The sequence below is a fragment of the Vanderwaltozyma polyspora genome, genomic scaffold, assembly GCF_000150035.1.
Source record: "Vanderwaltozyma polyspora DSM 70294 KpolScaffold480 genomic scaffold, whole genome shotgun sequence".
Taxonomy (NCBI): Eukaryota; Fungi; Ascomycota; class Saccharomycetes; order Saccharomycetales; family Saccharomycetaceae; genus Vanderwaltozyma; species Vanderwaltozyma polyspora.
In genome coordinates, this window is record NW_001834633.1 from 56,869 (window position 1) to 75,525 (window position 18,657).

At 33.0% G+C, this 18,657-nt stretch overlaps 7 protein-coding genes and 1 non-coding gene across 8 annotated transcripts; 5 read left to right on the top strand and 3 right to left on the bottom strand.

The window, feature by feature from the left end:
* Positions 1–265: 265 nt before the first annotated feature.
* Kpol_480trna2 lies at positions 266–338 on the top strand. The gene has a single exon. It is a non-coding gene; the product is annotated as a tRNA-Ala (tRNA).
* Positions 339–767: 429 nt separating this feature from the next.
* Positions 768–5,483, top strand: RKR1 (ubiquitin-protein ligase RKR1; the record flags this gene model as incomplete). Its single annotated transcript, XM_001643746.1, has 1 exon — positions 768–5,483. The coding sequence occupies one exon, from the start codon at positions 768–770 to the stop codon at positions 5,481–5,483; it is 4,716 nt and encodes a 1,571-aa protein (XP_001643796.1).
* A 478-nt stretch (positions 5,484–5,961) lies between these two features.
* On the top strand, positions 5,962–7,422 carry GNT1 (glucose N-acetyltransferase; the record flags this gene model as incomplete). The annotated part of the gene is made up of 1 exon (XM_001643747.1): positions 5,962–7,422. The coding sequence occupies one exon, from the start codon at positions 5,962–5,964 to the stop codon at positions 7,420–7,422; it is 1,461 nt and encodes a 486-aa protein (XP_001643797.1).
* Positions 7,423–7,879: 457 nt separating this feature from the next.
* Kpol_480p27 (uncharacterized protein) lies at positions 7,880–9,967 on the bottom strand (the record flags this gene model as incomplete). Its single annotated transcript, XM_001643748.1, has 1 exon — positions 7,880–9,967. The coding sequence occupies one exon, from the start codon at positions 9,965–9,967 to the stop codon at positions 7,880–7,882; it is 2,088 nt and encodes a 695-aa protein (XP_001643798.1).
* Positions 9,968–13,407: 3,440 nt separating this feature from the next.
* On the top strand, positions 13,408–14,112 carry RPS3 (40S ribosomal protein uS3; the record flags this gene model as incomplete). Its single annotated transcript, XM_001643749.1, has 1 exon — positions 13,408–14,112. The coding sequence occupies one exon, from the start codon at positions 13,408–13,410 to the stop codon at positions 14,110–14,112; it is 705 nt and encodes a 234-aa protein (XP_001643799.1).
* Positions 14,113–14,420: 308 nt separating this feature from the next.
* SHR3 (Shr3p) lies at positions 14,421–15,038 on the top strand (the record flags this gene model as incomplete). Its single annotated transcript, XM_001643750.1, has 1 exon — positions 14,421–15,038. The coding sequence occupies one exon, from the start codon at positions 14,421–14,423 to the stop codon at positions 15,036–15,038; it is 618 nt and encodes a 205-aa protein (XP_001643800.1).
* Positions 15,039–15,095: 57 nt separating this feature from the next.
* Positions 15,096–15,992, bottom strand: MRPL22 (mitochondrial 54S ribosomal protein uL22m; the record flags this gene model as incomplete). Its single annotated transcript, XM_001643751.1, has 1 exon — positions 15,096–15,992. One exon carries the CDS (start codon positions 15,990–15,992, stop codon positions 15,096–15,098), a length of 897 nt encoding a protein of 298 aa, XP_001643801.1.
* Positions 15,993–16,536: 544 nt separating this feature from the next.
* Positions 16,537–17,499, bottom strand: MDG1 (Mdg1p; the record flags this gene model as incomplete). Its single annotated transcript, XM_001643752.1, has 1 exon — positions 16,537–17,499. The coding sequence occupies one exon, from the start codon at positions 17,497–17,499 to the stop codon at positions 16,537–16,539; it is 963 nt and encodes a 320-aa protein (XP_001643802.1).
* Positions 17,500–18,657: the final 1,158 nt, after the last annotated feature.

Below are 18,657 nucleotides of genomic sequence, written 5' to 3' on the forward strand. Positions count from 1 at the left end.
TTTTTCAGTCATATTTTATGTTTTTTTTCAAGTTACATTATTTTCATCTTTTAAACTCTTGCCAACGTACCAAAATCTTAAAATAAACACGATAAATTTTTATTTAATAAATGTTGTAAATTCAAAACCTTGTCTTGATAATTAATTGGTATTCATTGTAATAGTTATATAGAATTGGGTGCTTCTAATTTTTTTGTTAAATTAAAAAAATCGAATCGGCGAGATGGAAATACCATACTGAAAATAAAAAATCAACAAATTAACTGGGCGTGTGGCGTAGTTGGTAGCGCGCTCCCTTAGCATGGGAGAGGTCTTCGGTTCGACTCCGGACTCGTCCATTTCTTTTTTGCATATTCTTTACAAGAACTTATGGTGTAACAAATTTTGACTTATAAACTGAATTAAATCAATTCGATTAAAAGTTTTTGCCACTTTTTTCTTGATTAATATTTATAACAGAGAACTAAACAACAACAGGAATACACAATTTGTATTTAGTTACGTGCTACTGTAGATATTCTTCGTTGAATTGCGCTTTAGGAAGGAATTTGACCACTATTAGACCTGACCTTCAAGACCTCTTTTATAATTCATTAACCAGATTATTGCTTTGGCCATCCTTAGTTTAATTAGAGTTAAACATTATATACTTCGATTGAGATTATAGAAAGCCAAGTAAATTAACAGAACTTACAAGTGAAATTATTCTGTCTAATCCTGAAATCTCTTTAAAAAGCCTGAGACGAAAGAAGTAAGACGAACTATTGATGTCATTTGGTTCAGTAAACACATTCCAACAATATTCTGATGATTTTGGCTTAGGTCATAATGGAGTTCGAATCTCATTCAACTATTTTGATGGTCTTCCAGAACAATCTTTAATTAATGCTTTACAATCGAATGAATTGATTTTGATATTCAAGTCATTGTTGAAAAGAGATGTAACCACTAAAGAAAAGGCCTTAAATGAATTAATGGAATTTATTAACAACTTCTCAATCAATCAAAAATTGTTAGAAAGTGATATATTCATAATATGTTGGTCTCAAGTTTATGCGAAATTACTGGTGAGTGAATCAAAAAACATTAGAAATTTATCACATCAAGTCACAATCAAATTAATGAAATTAATGAATAAAAAAATTGGTAAATTTTTGAAAGATTTGATCCCATTCGTTTTATTAGGATTTTTTGATGTAGATAATTCAATTTGTCAAACATGTCAAGTGTCTTTATTAGATTGTTTTAATAATGATAAAAAAAAGATTAGCGTTTTATGGAATGTATTTCATGAACAGATTTTGAATTTAATAAGACAATCAATTGTTTTGGAAAATGAAAAAACCTTATCAGATGAAAATTTTATTGATAAAGATTTATCGCAATTGAGATATGATAGATTATTTACAAGTTCTGTTAAACTATTAAACAACCTTTTATTGGAAAATTCAGAAGATAATACGAAAATTAAGAAGTTTAAAAGTGAATATAAAGAAATTTTAAGTAATGAACAATTATGGAACCAATTGACCTTTAAATCTTTAAATAATTTGAAATCAAGTGAATCTTTATTGATTTTAGTTAAAACACTTTTTGATATTAAATATTTACCCACCCATAAGGAGGTTCTAAAATTTTTCTCAAAACGTTTATTAAAAGTACTACCTCAAATAAATTCAAAAAATGCAATGTCATTTTCTATTCATTTTAGCCTAATTATTGATGTATTGACACTATTAGATGATTATAAAGATGGGAAAGTTTGGTCGTACGATAAGTCTTCTAAATCAAAATTATTTGATTTCTTGACGATTGCATCTTTAAACCCTGTTCCTGGCGTTTTTGAAGCTATCTTCAAATTCTATGTCAAGACAAAAGAACAAAATCTACTGGATCGTGATACTCAATGGACTGTATTATGGTCAAACGCTCTAAATTCAATGAATGATAAAACATTCCTAGGGAGATACGGCGCTCAAGTATATTTTGAATATTGGAAATTTTATTTACCCTTCTTGGACAATGATGAATTGATCAGAGATGAAATTGCCAAGAGCTTTACTAATAAAAAGTTAGTTAATCAATTTCCTGGACTTGTCTCACTATTCACACAACACTTGAAGAGTGACTTCGTTCTTGAAGAAATAAATAAATCTTTCTCCATTCAAACTATTGATGCATCAGTTAAATCTAAATTAATCCAAAATTTGACGATCATGCTACTATCTTTTAAAAATGCTGAGAATGAACTCCATTCACTTTGTGAGTTTTGTTTGAACATTGCTTTATCAGATCCGACCCAATTAGAAGGAAATAATTCTGATGTAATAGAACTTTATCGTATCCTTATTAAATCAAATGTATCTTTCTTATATGCTGACATCGAGAAGTTCTTTAATAAAGTTCAAAATATGATCTCAAGCTCGAACTTTAACAATCTTTCAAATCTACTAATTTTGTATTCGAATTCATCAAACTTCACAGAAGAATCTTACAAATCAGAACAAGTCAAGGTTTTCCAGGCTTTTTTCGATACCAGCCGTTCACTAGATCTCACCCCTCAGGTTATATACGATATGCTGAGCAAAGTCAATAAACATATTCTTCACTCAATATTATCCTCACCAGAATCTAAAATTTCGGAATATGTTCTAAATTTTATTAGATCCTATAATTTTGAAGACGACGGTCATTTTATGGAAAGCCATTTGATAACAGAAGCAAACATAATAGAATTATACAGATCTGCATTGACTTGTGGACAAATTCCAATTTTTTGCAAGTATCTATCACAAATGAGTCCTGCATGCACCAACCTATTATTTACTAATTCTGATTTTTTGGAGACTTCATATCTAAAACATTCTGACGAAACTTCTGATTTGATATTTAACATTGCTATATCTTCAGTTAAAGATGACGATGGACTTTCTTTATCCCTTGCCAAAGCTATAATTAGAGAAGCCAAGGAATCTTTTGATAAAACAAAGAAACTTTATTTGGAACATGCTGTTAAATTAATCAATACTAATGTGACTACTGTATTAAAAGAATTTTTCCCTAGTGATGTTACCAAGTTAATTGATCAATATATTTGTAATATTGATGAAAGAGTAGCACTTGTAAATGTATTAAAGATGAATTCGCACCTATTATCACTACCTTTAGCCTCTACCACAATTTCTGATGTAGAAGAGTTAATTAGATTTGGTTTATTTTTGGACTCTCTTGTTGAAAAAGTTCCAGATTTTAAGAACGATCGTATTCAGTATCTTTTAACATTGATATTTGAAATTGCATCTGATTTCAATTGCATATCCGATAATCCAGTAGATACTTACATTTCTTTCAACAATACAATTTTCAAGGCAGATTCTGTTACAGTAAATTTTGAAGAAGTGGTAGACTGCTTAATGACAGGAAAAAGCTATGAAGATACCTGCCCATTAATCGATTTGTTGATTAATCATGAAAAAAAATCAAACCCAGTTGTTCTGTATTATTGGTCAAAGGCATTATTTGAACTTCTATTAAACGCTGTGGATTCTATATCTATTTCCAAATTAAAAGGATTACTTCCAACATTGGAAAAGTTCATTTCGAAAACTATCAGATCCAAGAGCAATGAAGAACTTGAATATTCCTTTATGGTTTCAGCAGTTGTCTTAATGAGCTTAGAAAAGTTCACTAATAGCGAAGAATTTACAAGGCTAAGGACATTATTGGCGTCCGAATTAATTGGTACAAATGGAACAGAGTTGGTTAATAGTGGCTATAAATCAGTCATATTATTAACAAATTTATTACACGTAAATGGAGCCAAGGATGACTTCACTCCGATTGCTCCTCAAAGACTAAATATGGTTATTAATTCAATAAGTAAAATATTGGATACAGACCTAATTTATGAGGAAAGCTTTAGTGTAGTAAGACTTTCAATTTTAAACTTCTTTGATCAGTTATTGCGTTTTCCTGCATTACAAAATATTGATCATTCGGTTATTATCAGGTTTATTGCTGACTCACTATCAATGTGTCAATTAGACGATACGCCTTATTTACTCGAATTACGTTACACTTGTTTAAAATCTTATGAAAGAATACAGAAATTCGAAACAGAGTACCAATCAAGTGAATATGTTTTAGAAATATCTGATAGTTTGATTGAACTATGTTTAATCGAGTTTCCAAATGAAGGTAAAAATCAAATTTCTATGAATTTTTACAATCTATTATCTAAGATTATCTTTTCGGTGAATACCAAGACTTTGATTGAATTTTATGACAGATTTTTAGAAAGATTTTTACAGGATAAGAAAGAACAGTACAATAATCAAAATCGACTATTGGTCATTATTTTGGAGAAATTAATCCATGTCAAACAACAAGATGCTATTGTTGAATATGAGTTTAGGAAACAAGATTTGCAGAATTCCATAAAGCAATCGGATGATGATTCTGACAATGATGAAAATAGTGATGAATCTCATGGTTTAACATCTGGGTTTGAATTACCGCAGTTATTAGTTGACAATTTAAAGAAGAATGTTCCTCAAGAGTACTTGGAATATGAGAATGAAATCAGTTACATTAACTATCTATGGGATTGGCACTTATCTCTAAGTTTTTTCCAAGATATATCATATAATTTACGCCAATTGTATATCGAGCAATTAAAAAAAGATAACTTAATCGATATAATTTATAACTTCATAGGTGACCAAGTCGATTTGGAGGATACTGAGTTTTGGAAAGAACTCGAAAATGATTCAATTGTGAATTATAGAGTCGATGGCGAACAATTCTCACCATACAAGGATGATATAATGAATGAATGCAAAATTTTACTAGTCCATTTAACTTATAAATTATTCATAAATTTTGGTGCAATCACCAGTAATTGGTTTTTGAATATTAAGGATAGATCATTACAGAATAAAATAGAGAAGTTTGTTTCTACTTATGTTTCCCCGATTTTAATTTTACATGAATTGCAAGATGTTTCCTCTAAGATGGATCGTTTAACTTCAAAGGATGATTCATTGGATATTAAAATAAATGAAGTTACAAAGGAAGTCAAGGCAAGATACTTGATTGATGAACAAAAATTAGAGATATCGTTCAAACTTCCTTCCAACTACCCATTAACAAACGTTCAGGTAATAGGCGTTTCTCGAGTAGGAATTAGCGAGCAAAAATGGAAGCAGTGGATTATGTCAACTCAAAGTGTGATTACGAATATGAACGGCTCTGTAATGGACTCTTTAGAATTGTTCACTAAAAACGTCAACTTGCAATTTTCAGGTTTTGAAGAATGTGCAATCTGTTATTCGATTCTGCATGCTGTGGATAGAAAATTGCCAACAAAGACTTGTCCAACATGTCGTAACAAATTCCATGGCGCATGTTTATACAAATGGTTCAGATCATCCGGTAACAACACATGTCCAATGTGTCGTTCAGAGATTGCAATCAGAAGATAAACCAAATCTTGTTAGGCATAAATTTTATAAATACTAATGTATATATTTTATTATAGAATTTTCATTAAACTTTAAGCTGTACCTTCTTTTTTCTATCGGAATCAAAAACAAATATTATTTAGAATACCAAAACACAATCGATTTAATCATTTGATTAGTCAATTGGTGTTAAATAGACATGGTCACAATTAATCTCTAAATTGAGTCTTAATCATTTTCGTTGGGTTAAAAAAGCAACCATGGCGCTACCACGTGTATTCAATCCATATTCTTAAAAGTGAAAAATTACCTAGCTGATGTTGAATAAACATATTTAAAACTTAAGATCAAGTAGTTTCGATAGATGTCGAAGGACTTCAACCTTGTAATTGTCATTTCAGCTAGGGTAGAAGGGTTTTATTTATTAAGGTTTTGCTACCTGATCGAAGTTAAACAAAAAAACGGAAGTTTGTTAGTTTATTAGATCTATGGATTCAAGATGATCTTTAAAAGAAGATTGAGAATTCTATTAATAGCGTTAGCTTTTATTGTATCAATTACAGTAATTGTAAGGTGTATAGTTCATTTCCAATTAAGTAAAGAGATTACTTATTATAAGAATTATTTTGAAAAGAGGAAAGATGGTATTCAAGGTCTTTTCAATCCATTAGTAATTAAGCAAATTCCACAAGAGACGATAGATTCTATTTATAAAAAACAATTACAAAAGAAAACTAGTGAAAAAAATGCTGTAGATTGGGACAAATTGGCCTATGTTAATTATGTTACACACGCTTCTTACCTTTGTAACTCATTGGTAATGTTCAATTCATTGAAGAAATATGGTACTAAAGCGAAGTTAGTATTACTATTATCAAAAGACATATTAGAACAAGATTCAGAGGATGGCACAAAACATTCTAACAAACTTGTTAAAAGAATTCAAAATATAGACAAGGATCAAGTTATAGTGAAACTAGTAGATAATATAGTAAAACCAAAGGATTATACACCATGGAATCAGAGTTTAACTAAACTTTTAGTTTTCAATCAAACCGAATTTGATAGAATAGTCTACTTAGATAATGATGCATTGTTAAAGAATTCATTAGATGAATTGTTTTTCATTCCACAATATATTAAATTTGCAGCACCATTGACCTACTGGTTTTTATCTGAGAATGAAGTTAACGATGCCTTTAGAGAATTGAAATATCACGAGAAGATTCCAACAAATTTGAACGTATACATTAAAAAGTTGGACGAAAGAATTGAGAAAGGTCAAATGATATATAATCATCTACCGTCATTACCGTCTAGTTTGTTTTTGAACACGAAAAATGTTGCACAGGAAATTATAAGTTCAACTTCATCTGCATCACCTTTATTTGACTTCACAAACATTGGAAAAACCAGTAAACTTAAGTTTGCAAGTAATTTAATGGTTATTAATCCATCTAAAGAAACATTTGATCATATTATGAATGAGGCACTGCCTAAGATTCTTAATAAAAAGGAAAAATATGACATGGACCTAATTAATGAAGATTTATACAATTTGAAAAAACAAGTATCTAAACAATTTACGTTATACCGTAGATTAACAACTGCATTCAAACCAGAAGTTTTAGTATTGCCATTTAGTAGGTACGGTTTACTGACTGGTTCATTAAAAAATCAAAAGCAATATTCAATTATTGAGGATGACATGTTAGGATACAAAAGAATAAAGGAAGATGGAGAGCCTTTAGAGAAAGAGCTGACTGAAATAGTAGAGGATGCAAAATATATACATTATTCAGATTATCCACTAGGAAAACCTTGGAATTATAAGAGCATTAACGAAATTAAATGTGTCGCAAATAAGAAATCTAAAACTTTTGAGCAAGAGACAAAGGTCTGTGATCTCTGGAATTCTATTTATGAGGAATTCATGAATGATGCAAGTATTTGTAATTAGGAGGAGTTAACTAGTTTTCTCCGAGTAAAGGTTAGAGTTTTGAAGGTTCTGATGAGTCTATACAATTTTTATATACTATATTTATATATATATTTAATTATGTTTATATGAAAAAGCAAATTAATTAAATTAAGCAGTAGTGTGTGCATATATAACTATTTAATGTATTGGGTTATATTATAATGACGAAAGTATGAGATAATAGTTCTAAACAGACAAATCAATGAAAAAGTAGGGACTAATAATGACAGTAATGATATCAATAAATATCTATTGATAATAGATCATAATTAAGTGAAGGAGTTATGAACAAAATGAAAATCAATGATATTAAATTTTACAGACAATAATAATACAATCATTAATCTTGTCTGGATTAGGTCCTTCATGTTAAATCGCGAGTATTTAACTAAGAATTAATATTCTTATATTTAATATTGATTAAATCTTTAATTATCTAACTGCTGCTAGCGTAGACTTCATCGACATCTTTTTGGACAGCTTTTAAGATATCTTTTCTCTTTAGCTTTTGGGCAGATGTGACGTAACCATTTTGTGGAGTCCATTCTTCATCTACGAAGACAATACCTTGTAATAATTCAATACCAACTAGACCTTGTTCTTTACCAGTCTTCAAGATATCATTGAAAGCTCCATAGATCAAATCTTTATTATGTATTAGTTGATCGATATCATCACCAGTCTTAGATAAGCCTAATTCTATAGCTAGAGGCTTCAAATTAGTTAAATTTGGAACGATGATACCTATTGGTTTAACCTTGGTAATGTCTGCATATACACAGATGTTTGCAATATATTTGTTTGATCTGTAAATAGATTCTAATTTTTCCAATGCAATGTATTCACCATTCAAAGTTTTAACCAAATTTTTCTTTCTATCAATAATCTTTAAATGACCATTTGGCATCCATTGACCAATATCACCGGTTCTAAACCAGCCATCTTCAGTGAATGCAGCATCAGTTTCTTCTTTATTTTTATAATATTCTGGAGTGATGGAAGGACCCTTTAATAATACTTCACCTTGATCATTTTTAGCCAAGTATCCCAATTCTTCAACATCCACCAATTTACAATCCAAACAACAGACTAAATTACCTGCTACACCAAATTCAAAATTTGCTGGTTTTAAGACTGTACCAGTAGCGACAGTTTCAGTTAGACCATAACCGATTAACATTGGACAAATCAAGTTTGAAATAAATACTTGAGTATCTAATGACAATGGTCCACCACCATTTAACATATATTTCAAATGACCACCAGTAGCTTGCTTAATCTTTTTGAAGATTAAATTACCTAAGATGTTACTACCTGGAATATGATAATTTGACATTGTCAATTTTGCGTAATAAGCAGCCCAAAATACTTTTTGTTGTAATGGAGATAAGCTATTAATTTGGGCAATGATACCTTTTTTAATGTTTTCCCAAACAGCAGCGACACCTACCATAACATGTGGTTTATATTCTGCCATATCACCCTTACAGTTACGAACTGAAGCATTAGTTAAAGTTTTAACAGTAGCGTAACCCAAAGTACCACCAGCTAACAAAGTGATTAATTCGAAAGCCAATTCGAAGATATGAGCTAAAGGTAAGAAAGCGATTAATCTTTCACCTTCTTGGATGAAAGAAGTATTAATACCAATACCACCTACAGCAGCAACGATAGTTGAATGTTTCAATACGACACCCTTTGGATCACCAGTAGAACCTGAAGTGTACATGATACAGGATAAATCATCAGGTGTTGGTAAAATTGGTTTAATATCTTTTGATTTTTGACCGATTTCAATTAATTCATCGAAGGAATAAAATTTAATGTCAGGTCTGACTTTTTTAATCTCATCGATTGCATTTTTGGCATTAGCATATAATTCACCACCTTGTCTTTTGTCTTTTTCAGTAACGAAATCTGCATGAATAATTGCTTTAACTGAGTTACATTTTTGTACAGGATTGATCAAAGTATGTAAAAGTGCATTATCAGTGAAGATAGCTTTTGATTCAGTTTGGGCAATTGAGTGGATTAAACCTGATTCACCCAAGGTGTCATAAGCGGTTACGACTGGAATAGCTTGTGCTTGAGCACCTAAATACATTTTCATCCATTTATGTGAAGTTGAAGCGTAAATGTGTAATTTATCATCATTGTCGTGAGTTAAACCAATTTCTCTCAAACCTGCACCTATATGATGCATAACATCGATCAATTCGGAATAAGTAGTATATTTGTATGAAGACAACTCATAAAATAACCAGGTCTTATCAACATTTTTGAATTCACCATTGATTTTACGTTTGATAGATTTTGTTTCTTTATGAATATCGATGACATCACGCCAACCCAAAGCGTTACGTTCTGCTAGTTGGTTAAATCTTTCTATGGCGAATTCGTAAACGGTTGAACATTCCATACCCTTTGGCCTATAGTAAAGGCCATCTTTTGCTTCAATGCTTCTTCTTGGAGCAGTTTCATGAATATTTGCAGCTTTGCCAGATTCGACAGTAAACATTGTCATCTTTTTCTAATGTATCAGTATTTGTATATATATATATATATATCTTCCAAAAAGAAAACGAGTATAATTGACACACACACAGACAGATACTATATATCAGTGATTGGTTTATTATTATGTGTTACAAAACAATAATAAATGGATAGTGGAATAGAATTGGAAGAAGAATAGGAATATATTGGGAACGAAATAGTTCTTAATTATAATTATTTAGTACCTTTATATATGGATAGTGTGATAAGAGAGGGGAAAGAGTTGTAATAGAAAAAAAAGAGAGAGAGTATGTGAGGAAGAGAGAGATGGTAATATGATAATAGCAGAAATATAAAAGTTGAATGAATGGATAAACTAAATTCGAGTAACCAAGGATCCAAATAAGATTTCTTAGATCACAAATCAATCAAAAAAAAAAAAAAAAATAATAAAATAAGATAATAATAAATAATAATAGTAATAAGTCCAAAAAAATTTAAAAAAAAACGACGAACAACAAGAATGAAAGTGGTCTTGCAAATGTAGATGTAGATGTAGATATAGATAGAAAGTGTTTAGCATACAGATACAATTAAAGAAGGTTCGAATTGGAAGAAGTACAAGCGAGAGATCTTAGAGTTTTGTACAAAATGAAGTAAACTTGAGCCAAGTAGGAGAGAGAGAGAGAGAGGTATATAGATAGGATGGGAATATAAATGAGAGTATACTGGGGACTACTGGGGACTTGGACTGGACTGGACTGGACTAAAGAGATGGCGATGAGAGACGAGAGAGGGTCAGGTCAATATGCGGTAGACTTGACTAGAATGCAAATAAATTAGAAAAGTCCTAAAGGTTTGTAAATGGATGGATATCTATAGGAAGCGAGGAAGAAAGCGCAGTACAAAAGTGTAATTGATGCGATGAGAGAGGTGAGACTTATTGATTGATTGATTGATTAATAAATTGATTGTTTGTTTGTTGTATTTGTTGTAATTGTTGATTTTTGGTTGATGATATTTCTCAATTAGAGTGTTGGGTTCTGTGCAGGTGAGTATCAGAGTGGTTTAATATTTATTTATGTATTATCTTGTGGAAACGAAACGAAACGAAACGAAACTTCGAACTGTAGTGACGAAATTTTTTGATGCCCGGTACCCTTCGGGAAAGATACAAAAAGAAACAAAAAGAAACGCCGAATTCGAATTCGAATTTGAATTTGAAAGCGACATGGACGTGGACGTGGACGTGGACGTGGACGAGAGGGCGAGGGGGGAGGGGGGAGAGGGAGGAAGGGCATGAGGGAAGGAAGGAGCCGACCCGAACGAAGAGAGGACGGGCGGAGATCGAAAGACGGGAATTCTACTGTGCCAACGTGACGAGTTCCTCAGAAAAACAAAGAGGGAGAGAGGGAAAAAAAGAAAACGAAAAAGAAACAAAAACAGTAAACAGCAGATAAATGGCTTGAAGATAAAAGGAAGTGCAAGAGTGAAAGAGGGCAGCGGAGACTTCACCGCAATGGACGAAATTGGCTGTGGTTGTGTAAGACTGGCGGGGCGAGAAAGAGCGGTGGGAAAACAAATAAAAAAGAGTTTCGGAGTAATTTCACCGCAGTTTCTGCTCTATTTTTTGGGTTTTTGGTTTTTTATTTGACCCAAATAGGCAACTATTAACGGTGATTTTGTTGGGCACCAGTCCCAATTAGGTATACATCGAGTGGGATAGTTTTGTGTAATGCCAACTTTTGTTGAGAAGAAGAGGAGTTATATAAAAATAAATTTAAAGCAACAACAGCAACAGCAACAGCAACAACAACGTATATTGTATGGTTATGGTGTGGTGTGTCACAGGGACAGTAATCGCACAACAACATAAACCGTAGGTCTTGTTGCTTTGAGGTGATTTGTGGTATAAAAGTTCCGTTTTGTGGACACACAGAGAGGTGTAGAGGTGTCTTCTGGTTGCGTATGGTACTTTTGTTCAAATGCTGTAAACTCACATCTACATCTACATCTACATCGATTGATGGTACTAGATTAGGTTTTTTGGCATTAATCTGTCTCTGTGTGTGTTATTTATTTATTTTTTGTTGATCAATTGAATTATAATCCACCACTGCCCAGTACTCGTTTGTTGTTAGGAGTTGCAAGCCAACGGTTTGTTGTTCTTGTTATGCTGCTCTCACAATCATCATTCCAGAGAACACTCTCCAAGTGTGAGTGAGTCCGCCCGATATGACTTTGATCTGACCTTGTTGCTAGCGTATTTTGGGTTTAAAGGGATTTGTCATCGTCATCATCATCATCATCATTGTCGATGTAGTCTATGTATATCCATCCCCTCAGCGAAACATCGATACTTTTGCTATGGATTGGGTTGGGTTGGATTGGATTGGATTGGATTGCCTTTTATTATAGCACAAAATACTACTCGGCTCTATCCCCTTTATCACTAGGTTTCATGTTTGAGGGAGGAATATCGAAAAACAAAAAAAATCATTTGCTCTCCTGTCGCTTGGCACTTGCGTGGGCGCTCTTTTGTTGTCTCGTTCCTTCTTTGCAGTTCGACCCCATCTCCACCAATTTTCCCAATACCTTTCCCATCTCATAGAGAGAGAGAGGAGCCGGCAATCTCTTTGATACCGCATTTATGAGAGGGGACAAAGGGAGAGGAAGATAACAATCCGACAATTAGGAGAAAATCAAGGAACCGAAAGAAATACATATCATCATCATCAAAGATTCGATAAAGCTTCATCAAAATTCTTTTGATCCACCCGCTTCCTCCCTTTCTTTCCCTCTCTCTCTCCCTCTCTCCCCACACCTATTCACATTGCCGATAACACACTTTTAAACTGATTTGAGTCAAATCTAGTCAAATCAAATCAAAACCAGGTGAAACATTATAATAAATCAAAAATTGTTTGGAAATTTTCAAACATTTCTAACCCCTTGACAATTACGCTAAGCATAACATATTTTCAAGGCCCAAATTCTTGTTTCTTTCTCTTTCCCTTCCAGTTCCCATTTCCCTCTAATTTACATATCCTCTTGTTCTCTTAATTCGACATTACGTCGCAATAGACATAACAACGCTTTCTTTCGATGATCATCGATTGTGACGCTGACACCTTCTCTCACGTCAGACACACATACACATACAGTCATGTGATACGTGCAATATGACCAGACCAGTTTGTTCGCGCAAACACCCGTTCCCATATTTTCACACACGCAAAACAGCTCCCAGCCAAACCGATTTTTTTCAAAGTTTCAAACAAAACGGCTCATCGCCAGTGAAAAAAAAATTTCATCAGCTTTTCGATTTTCATTCATTACCAGTTTTATATATATATGTATATGTAACTCTTTTTACACTTCTGGTTTTTAAAAGATATATTTAAATTGGCTTTATAACTCTTTCAATTTTTGAACAGATAAAGCACGTATATACACAAGCATTAAACAATGGTTGCCTTTATCTCCAAGAAAAGAAAGTTAGTCGCTGACGGTGTCTTCTACGCTGAATTAAACGAATTCTTCACTAGAGAATTAGCTGAAGAAGGTTACTCTGGTGTCGAAGTCAGAGTTACTCCAACCAAGACTGAAATTATCATCAGAGCTACCAGAACTCAAGACGTTTTGGGTGAAAATGGTAGAAGAATCAATGAATTGACCTTGTTAGTCCAAAAGAGATTCAAGTTCAAGCCAGGTACCATTGTTTTATACGCTGAAAGAGTTCAAGACCGTGGTTTGTCTGCTGTTGCTCAAGCTGAATCCATGAAATTCAAATTGTTGAACGGTTTGGCTATCAGAAGAGCTGCTTACGGTGTTGTCAGATACGTCATGGAATCCGGTGCTAAGGGTTGTGAAGTCGTTGTTTCTGGTAAATTAAGAGCTGCCAGAGCTAAGGCTATGAAATTCGCTGACGGTTTCTTGATCCACTCCGGTCAACCAGTCAACGACTTCATTGACGTTGCTACCAGACACGTTTTGATGAGACAAGGTGTTTTGGGTATCAAGGTTAAGATCATGAGAGACCCAGCTAGATCTAAGGTCGGTCCAAGAGCTTTGCCAGATGCTGTCACCATCGTTGAACCAAAGGAAGAAGAAAAAATCTTGGTTCCTTCTGTCACTGATTACAGACCAGAAGAAGAAGAAGCTACCGCTTGATTTAAATAATATCAATCATTTATATTTCAATACTATATATATTAATTCAATTATTTAATTCATTCCATCAACTATCATTTCATTTTTGAAACTGATGCTCTTCGTTTACCATTCATAACTCTCTTTTTTCACAAATCAAAGCTCCATTGTACCTTTTTCCTACTAAAAATCTTGAAAGATGATATATATATATATATATATATATATAAATATATATTTATGTTAGTCACAACAACACATCAGGTGAACTTCTGTAAAAAAGGAGTATTGATAAGAAACAATATAGATACACACATACAATACAAAAGATGATAACTTATGCTGATCTATGTTCAGTGGGTACTGGGCTAATTTTAATCTCTTCATCCTTTTTGATGGGTGTTTTCTTTGCAAACCAGCCATACGATTATGATTTATTATTCAATACTTCATCAACTCAAGAGCATTTCGATTCTGCTTTAAAACACTACCAAACTCTATATAGTACTAATCCAAGAGTTTTATACGTTCTATTAGGTGTTACTGCCTTGGGTTTCATTGGTTCTATGATCAGAATTTATAAACCAAACCCTGACTTACAATTGTTCGAATATACTTCATTAGGATTATTCGTATTTGCTATTTGTGTTTTCATTACAAACATCAAAACTGGTATCGAATGTTCCATTACTCACAATTGGGGTGAAGTTAATGAAAACCAGGGTTTAGCTGTCTTAGCCTCTTCAAATATTATCTTCTTGCTAATGTTGGTTGGTGTCATATTATTACAAGGCGGTTTATGGTATACCAATTGGGATTATCAAAAGAGATTGGGTGAATTCTTTGCAGCTGAACAAGCTGAACAAGCTCAGCAAGAAAAACAGCAACCAGAATCTAAGAAGCAATCTACCAAAAAATCAAAGAAAGAATCAAAGAAACAAAAATGATTTAGTTTTGTATACTTTTATATATAAGATATTTACATGAATATTATAATACTCTTATCACCATTTATAAACATTATTGGTGACACCCCTTACTGGTTTGTCAGCTAATTGAACCCAAGGTTTCTTTCTCTGTTGTTTTAATTCAGATTCATGGGCTAATCTTTTCAATGTTACTGACTTGCTCTTTAGAATGCATCTTACATGTACAAATCTATGCGTAATCTTACCAACTCTACCTCTACCTTTTGCCTCGATTCTCTTCATCCAATTACCATCACTACCGGTCCAAATTTGAGAAATGTATAAATCATTTGGATCCAATTTCAATTTATTGGCATCTTCAATACCTTGCTCCAATAATTCACCAATGTATCTAGAAACATGTCTTTTGGAGAAATGACACTGTGTAATAGCTTTTTTCAAGTCTAACCCATTCAACAATCTACACAATTGAGTTGCTTTCTTTGGGGTGGTTCCCAATCTAGCTGATTTTAAGTAAACCGATGGTTCAAGAGCTTCAATTTCCTTTTGTGATAATTTTAATTTAAATTGACCCAATTTTGAAACTGCAACCACAGTATCTCTAGTGAAAAACCCACCATTCATCTTACAATTTGCTTCATATATCTTTTTCTTTAATGGACTCAATAGAATGTCCTTTGCTGGAAGCTCTGGTTGATTTTTAACCTTTTTAATATATTTTTGTAATTGTACATCATCTTCTGGCTTCAAAGCAGAAACACCATCACTAGGTTCATCTCCTTTCACAGCAACTTCATTATATGCATTCAATAACCTATTGGAGCTAGTCTTACTATTTTTTGATGTATCTTCTTTAACTAATGATCCAAATAGATTATTAGCATTAGAATTTTGTAAAAAACGATTATAACTGAAAAATCTCTCACAACGCCCAGCTTTGACAAAGTTACCCACACTTCTACTCAAATTCATCTTCAATCCAATGGAACTAGTCTCTTGATGCCTATAGGAGAATCAATATACTTATATGAAGTTCTTACTCATTGGCTATGCATTGTATGGACCAACCTTTTAAATACTGAGCTTCTGTTAAATTTTAAAATCTTTAAATTTTATAAATACTAGATATCACGTGATGTATCATTATACACGTGATATGTTTTCTTCTATCAGATATCAAGTATTATAGTGATGACAGACACCCAAGACACTTTGAACCAAGCTAGTTGCCAACATAAAGGTATGGTTCTGATGGATTGACTCTCCAGAATGTGGTATTGTTTAAATAATTATTACATTTTTGATATACAATTAGAATTATTTTAATAAGGTATTATTTTATTTTATATTATATTATATTATTTGGATGAGGGATAGATTGTGGATGGAAGTTTGAGGAAGGACATTAAAATAAAAAGGTATATGGACATTTCAAGTTAAAATGTTTATTGGTCCATCCTCAATTGAATTGAATTGAATCCAATCCAATTCAATGGCATAATTGGCTTGTTTTAGTTTATACTTGTGGTCCTGATAGAATTTTTTTCAGTTTACCAAAGAATCCTGACTTCTTTGGTACAGTTCTTACAGGATGTGTAGGACGAGCATTTTGAGTAGTTCTTGGCATGGCTGTTTTAACGTTTTGAGGCTTTTGTTGCTGTTGCTGTTGCTGTTGCTGTTGTTGTTGAACTGGTTTTTGTACTGGCTCTTGCTGCGGTTCTTCCTCTTCAGTTGATTCTTCATCTTCATTGTAATAGTCATCATCAGTAGTATCATCTAGATCCATATGTTGATGGTCACTTATTTGTGGGGATTCTACTTCTTCTGAGTTAGCATCTTCTTCTGAGTTAGCATCTTCTTCCATCGGCTCATGTTGTGATGGTTCAACTTGTTCAACTGGTTCTTCTGTATTGTCTTGATTCAATTCTTGATTCAATTCTTGGGCATGGACTTCTCTAACTTCGCTGAATTCTCTAATTTGCTCTGGGTTTGCAATAATTACAGGAGTTGCAACAGTAGCTTCATCAACAACACTATGCTCTTCTGTAATCAAAGCACCAGCATCATCGACGTTGTTATTTGGAACTTCATGCTCTTCACCATCAGAATCCTTTAAAAGCATCACTTCTTCAGAAATAACTACTCTTTCACCAGTTTTTTTATTTCTTCTAACCTTCTTCTTAATCTTTATCCTTCTCTTCCTCTTGGCCTCCAAGTCATTGACATCGATACAATTATTCTCAAAACCAGAGCTATCAAACTCTTTCTTCAAGTTATCATTCAATAACCACTCACCATCCACAATAAATTTGAATTGAACAGTTTCACCTTCTTGGATATCCAACGGTAAACATAATTCGAATGAACCGTCTTCACTCTTGTATAATTGTTTCTCTTCTTTCCAATTATCGAAACTACCACTTACGGCAACTGAAGTTGGACCTGCTGGCCATCTGAATGTATATATCTTAGAACTCATTAAAAATTAATAACGTCTTGATCTATTTCTATTTGATTGAACAATATCCTTCAAAGTAACGATAAAGTTCTAGTCCTAGAGTTTACAGTTTTATAGTTTTATATATTATTGATTATAACTATCCACTTGAGCAGACAGATAAGTTAAATAGCAATAGTAACTTGGTCTTGAATGAAATGAAACTTTAGCAAGAAGTGATTGTTTAGAGTATGTTATTAAGTTGAACATAATTTGAGTTTAATTTACTAATTGAAATGATGTGTTTGAGTGAGTGTTAATGGATGTTGACGCAACAGTTCTTGTTTGTTTGTTTGGTTTGGTTTGGTTTGTCTGGTTGGTTTGTTCGTTGGTGTCAAAAATGGGATGGTTAAGAGATACGTGATTTTTTGATTAATCAAGGAGAGAGAGTGACAGCTGTTGTTGTAAAAGGGGGGGTGGTGGTGGTGGTGGTANTCNTGTTTTANCTTTGTCAGTCTGGGGGGGTGGGATAGAGTNTGAGTCAATTGGGATGGTATTGTTTGTTTATATACTTAGATGGGGGGTGGGACTGATAAGAATAGAGATTCTAGGTTCTTGGGTCTTGCTCTTGCTCTCGTCAGTGACGATGGTGAGAAAGCGATGGGGCTAAGTATGAAAATTTAAAACAAGAACGTACGGATGAACGGATGGGGGCTATACGGAGGTGTTCCAGAGTAGTTGGGAAGCAGTTATAGATGGGTGGATATTTGCATAAAGCAAGTAAACATCTGGTAATTCGAAGGGTGCGATACGGGGAGTGACCTATATGACCAATGAAAGAAAATTGAATTACCGTTTTACTGGTTGGTGTGATCGTGGATGTGAAAAAGAAAAAAGGAAGGTAATACGTAGGAGGAGAGAGTTAAGTGAGTTGAGAGGGGAGATAGATGCATTAATAAATCTACACGTTTCTTGTGGTAGGGATGACATAAGGTGGTTATTGGTTGAAGTAAGGGAGATAAGAAGGAATGGTACGGAGTGTCATGAAGAGAAGGCTAGAGGGAGGATGTAAAGTAATAGATGGGATTGATATATGATCGGAAATTGAAGAGAATGGAGATTGAGGCTCTGAACTGAGGTAAAGGATTGACGTTGATTCGGGGAGTTGAGTGAAAATGGATGTATTGAGTATGAATAAAA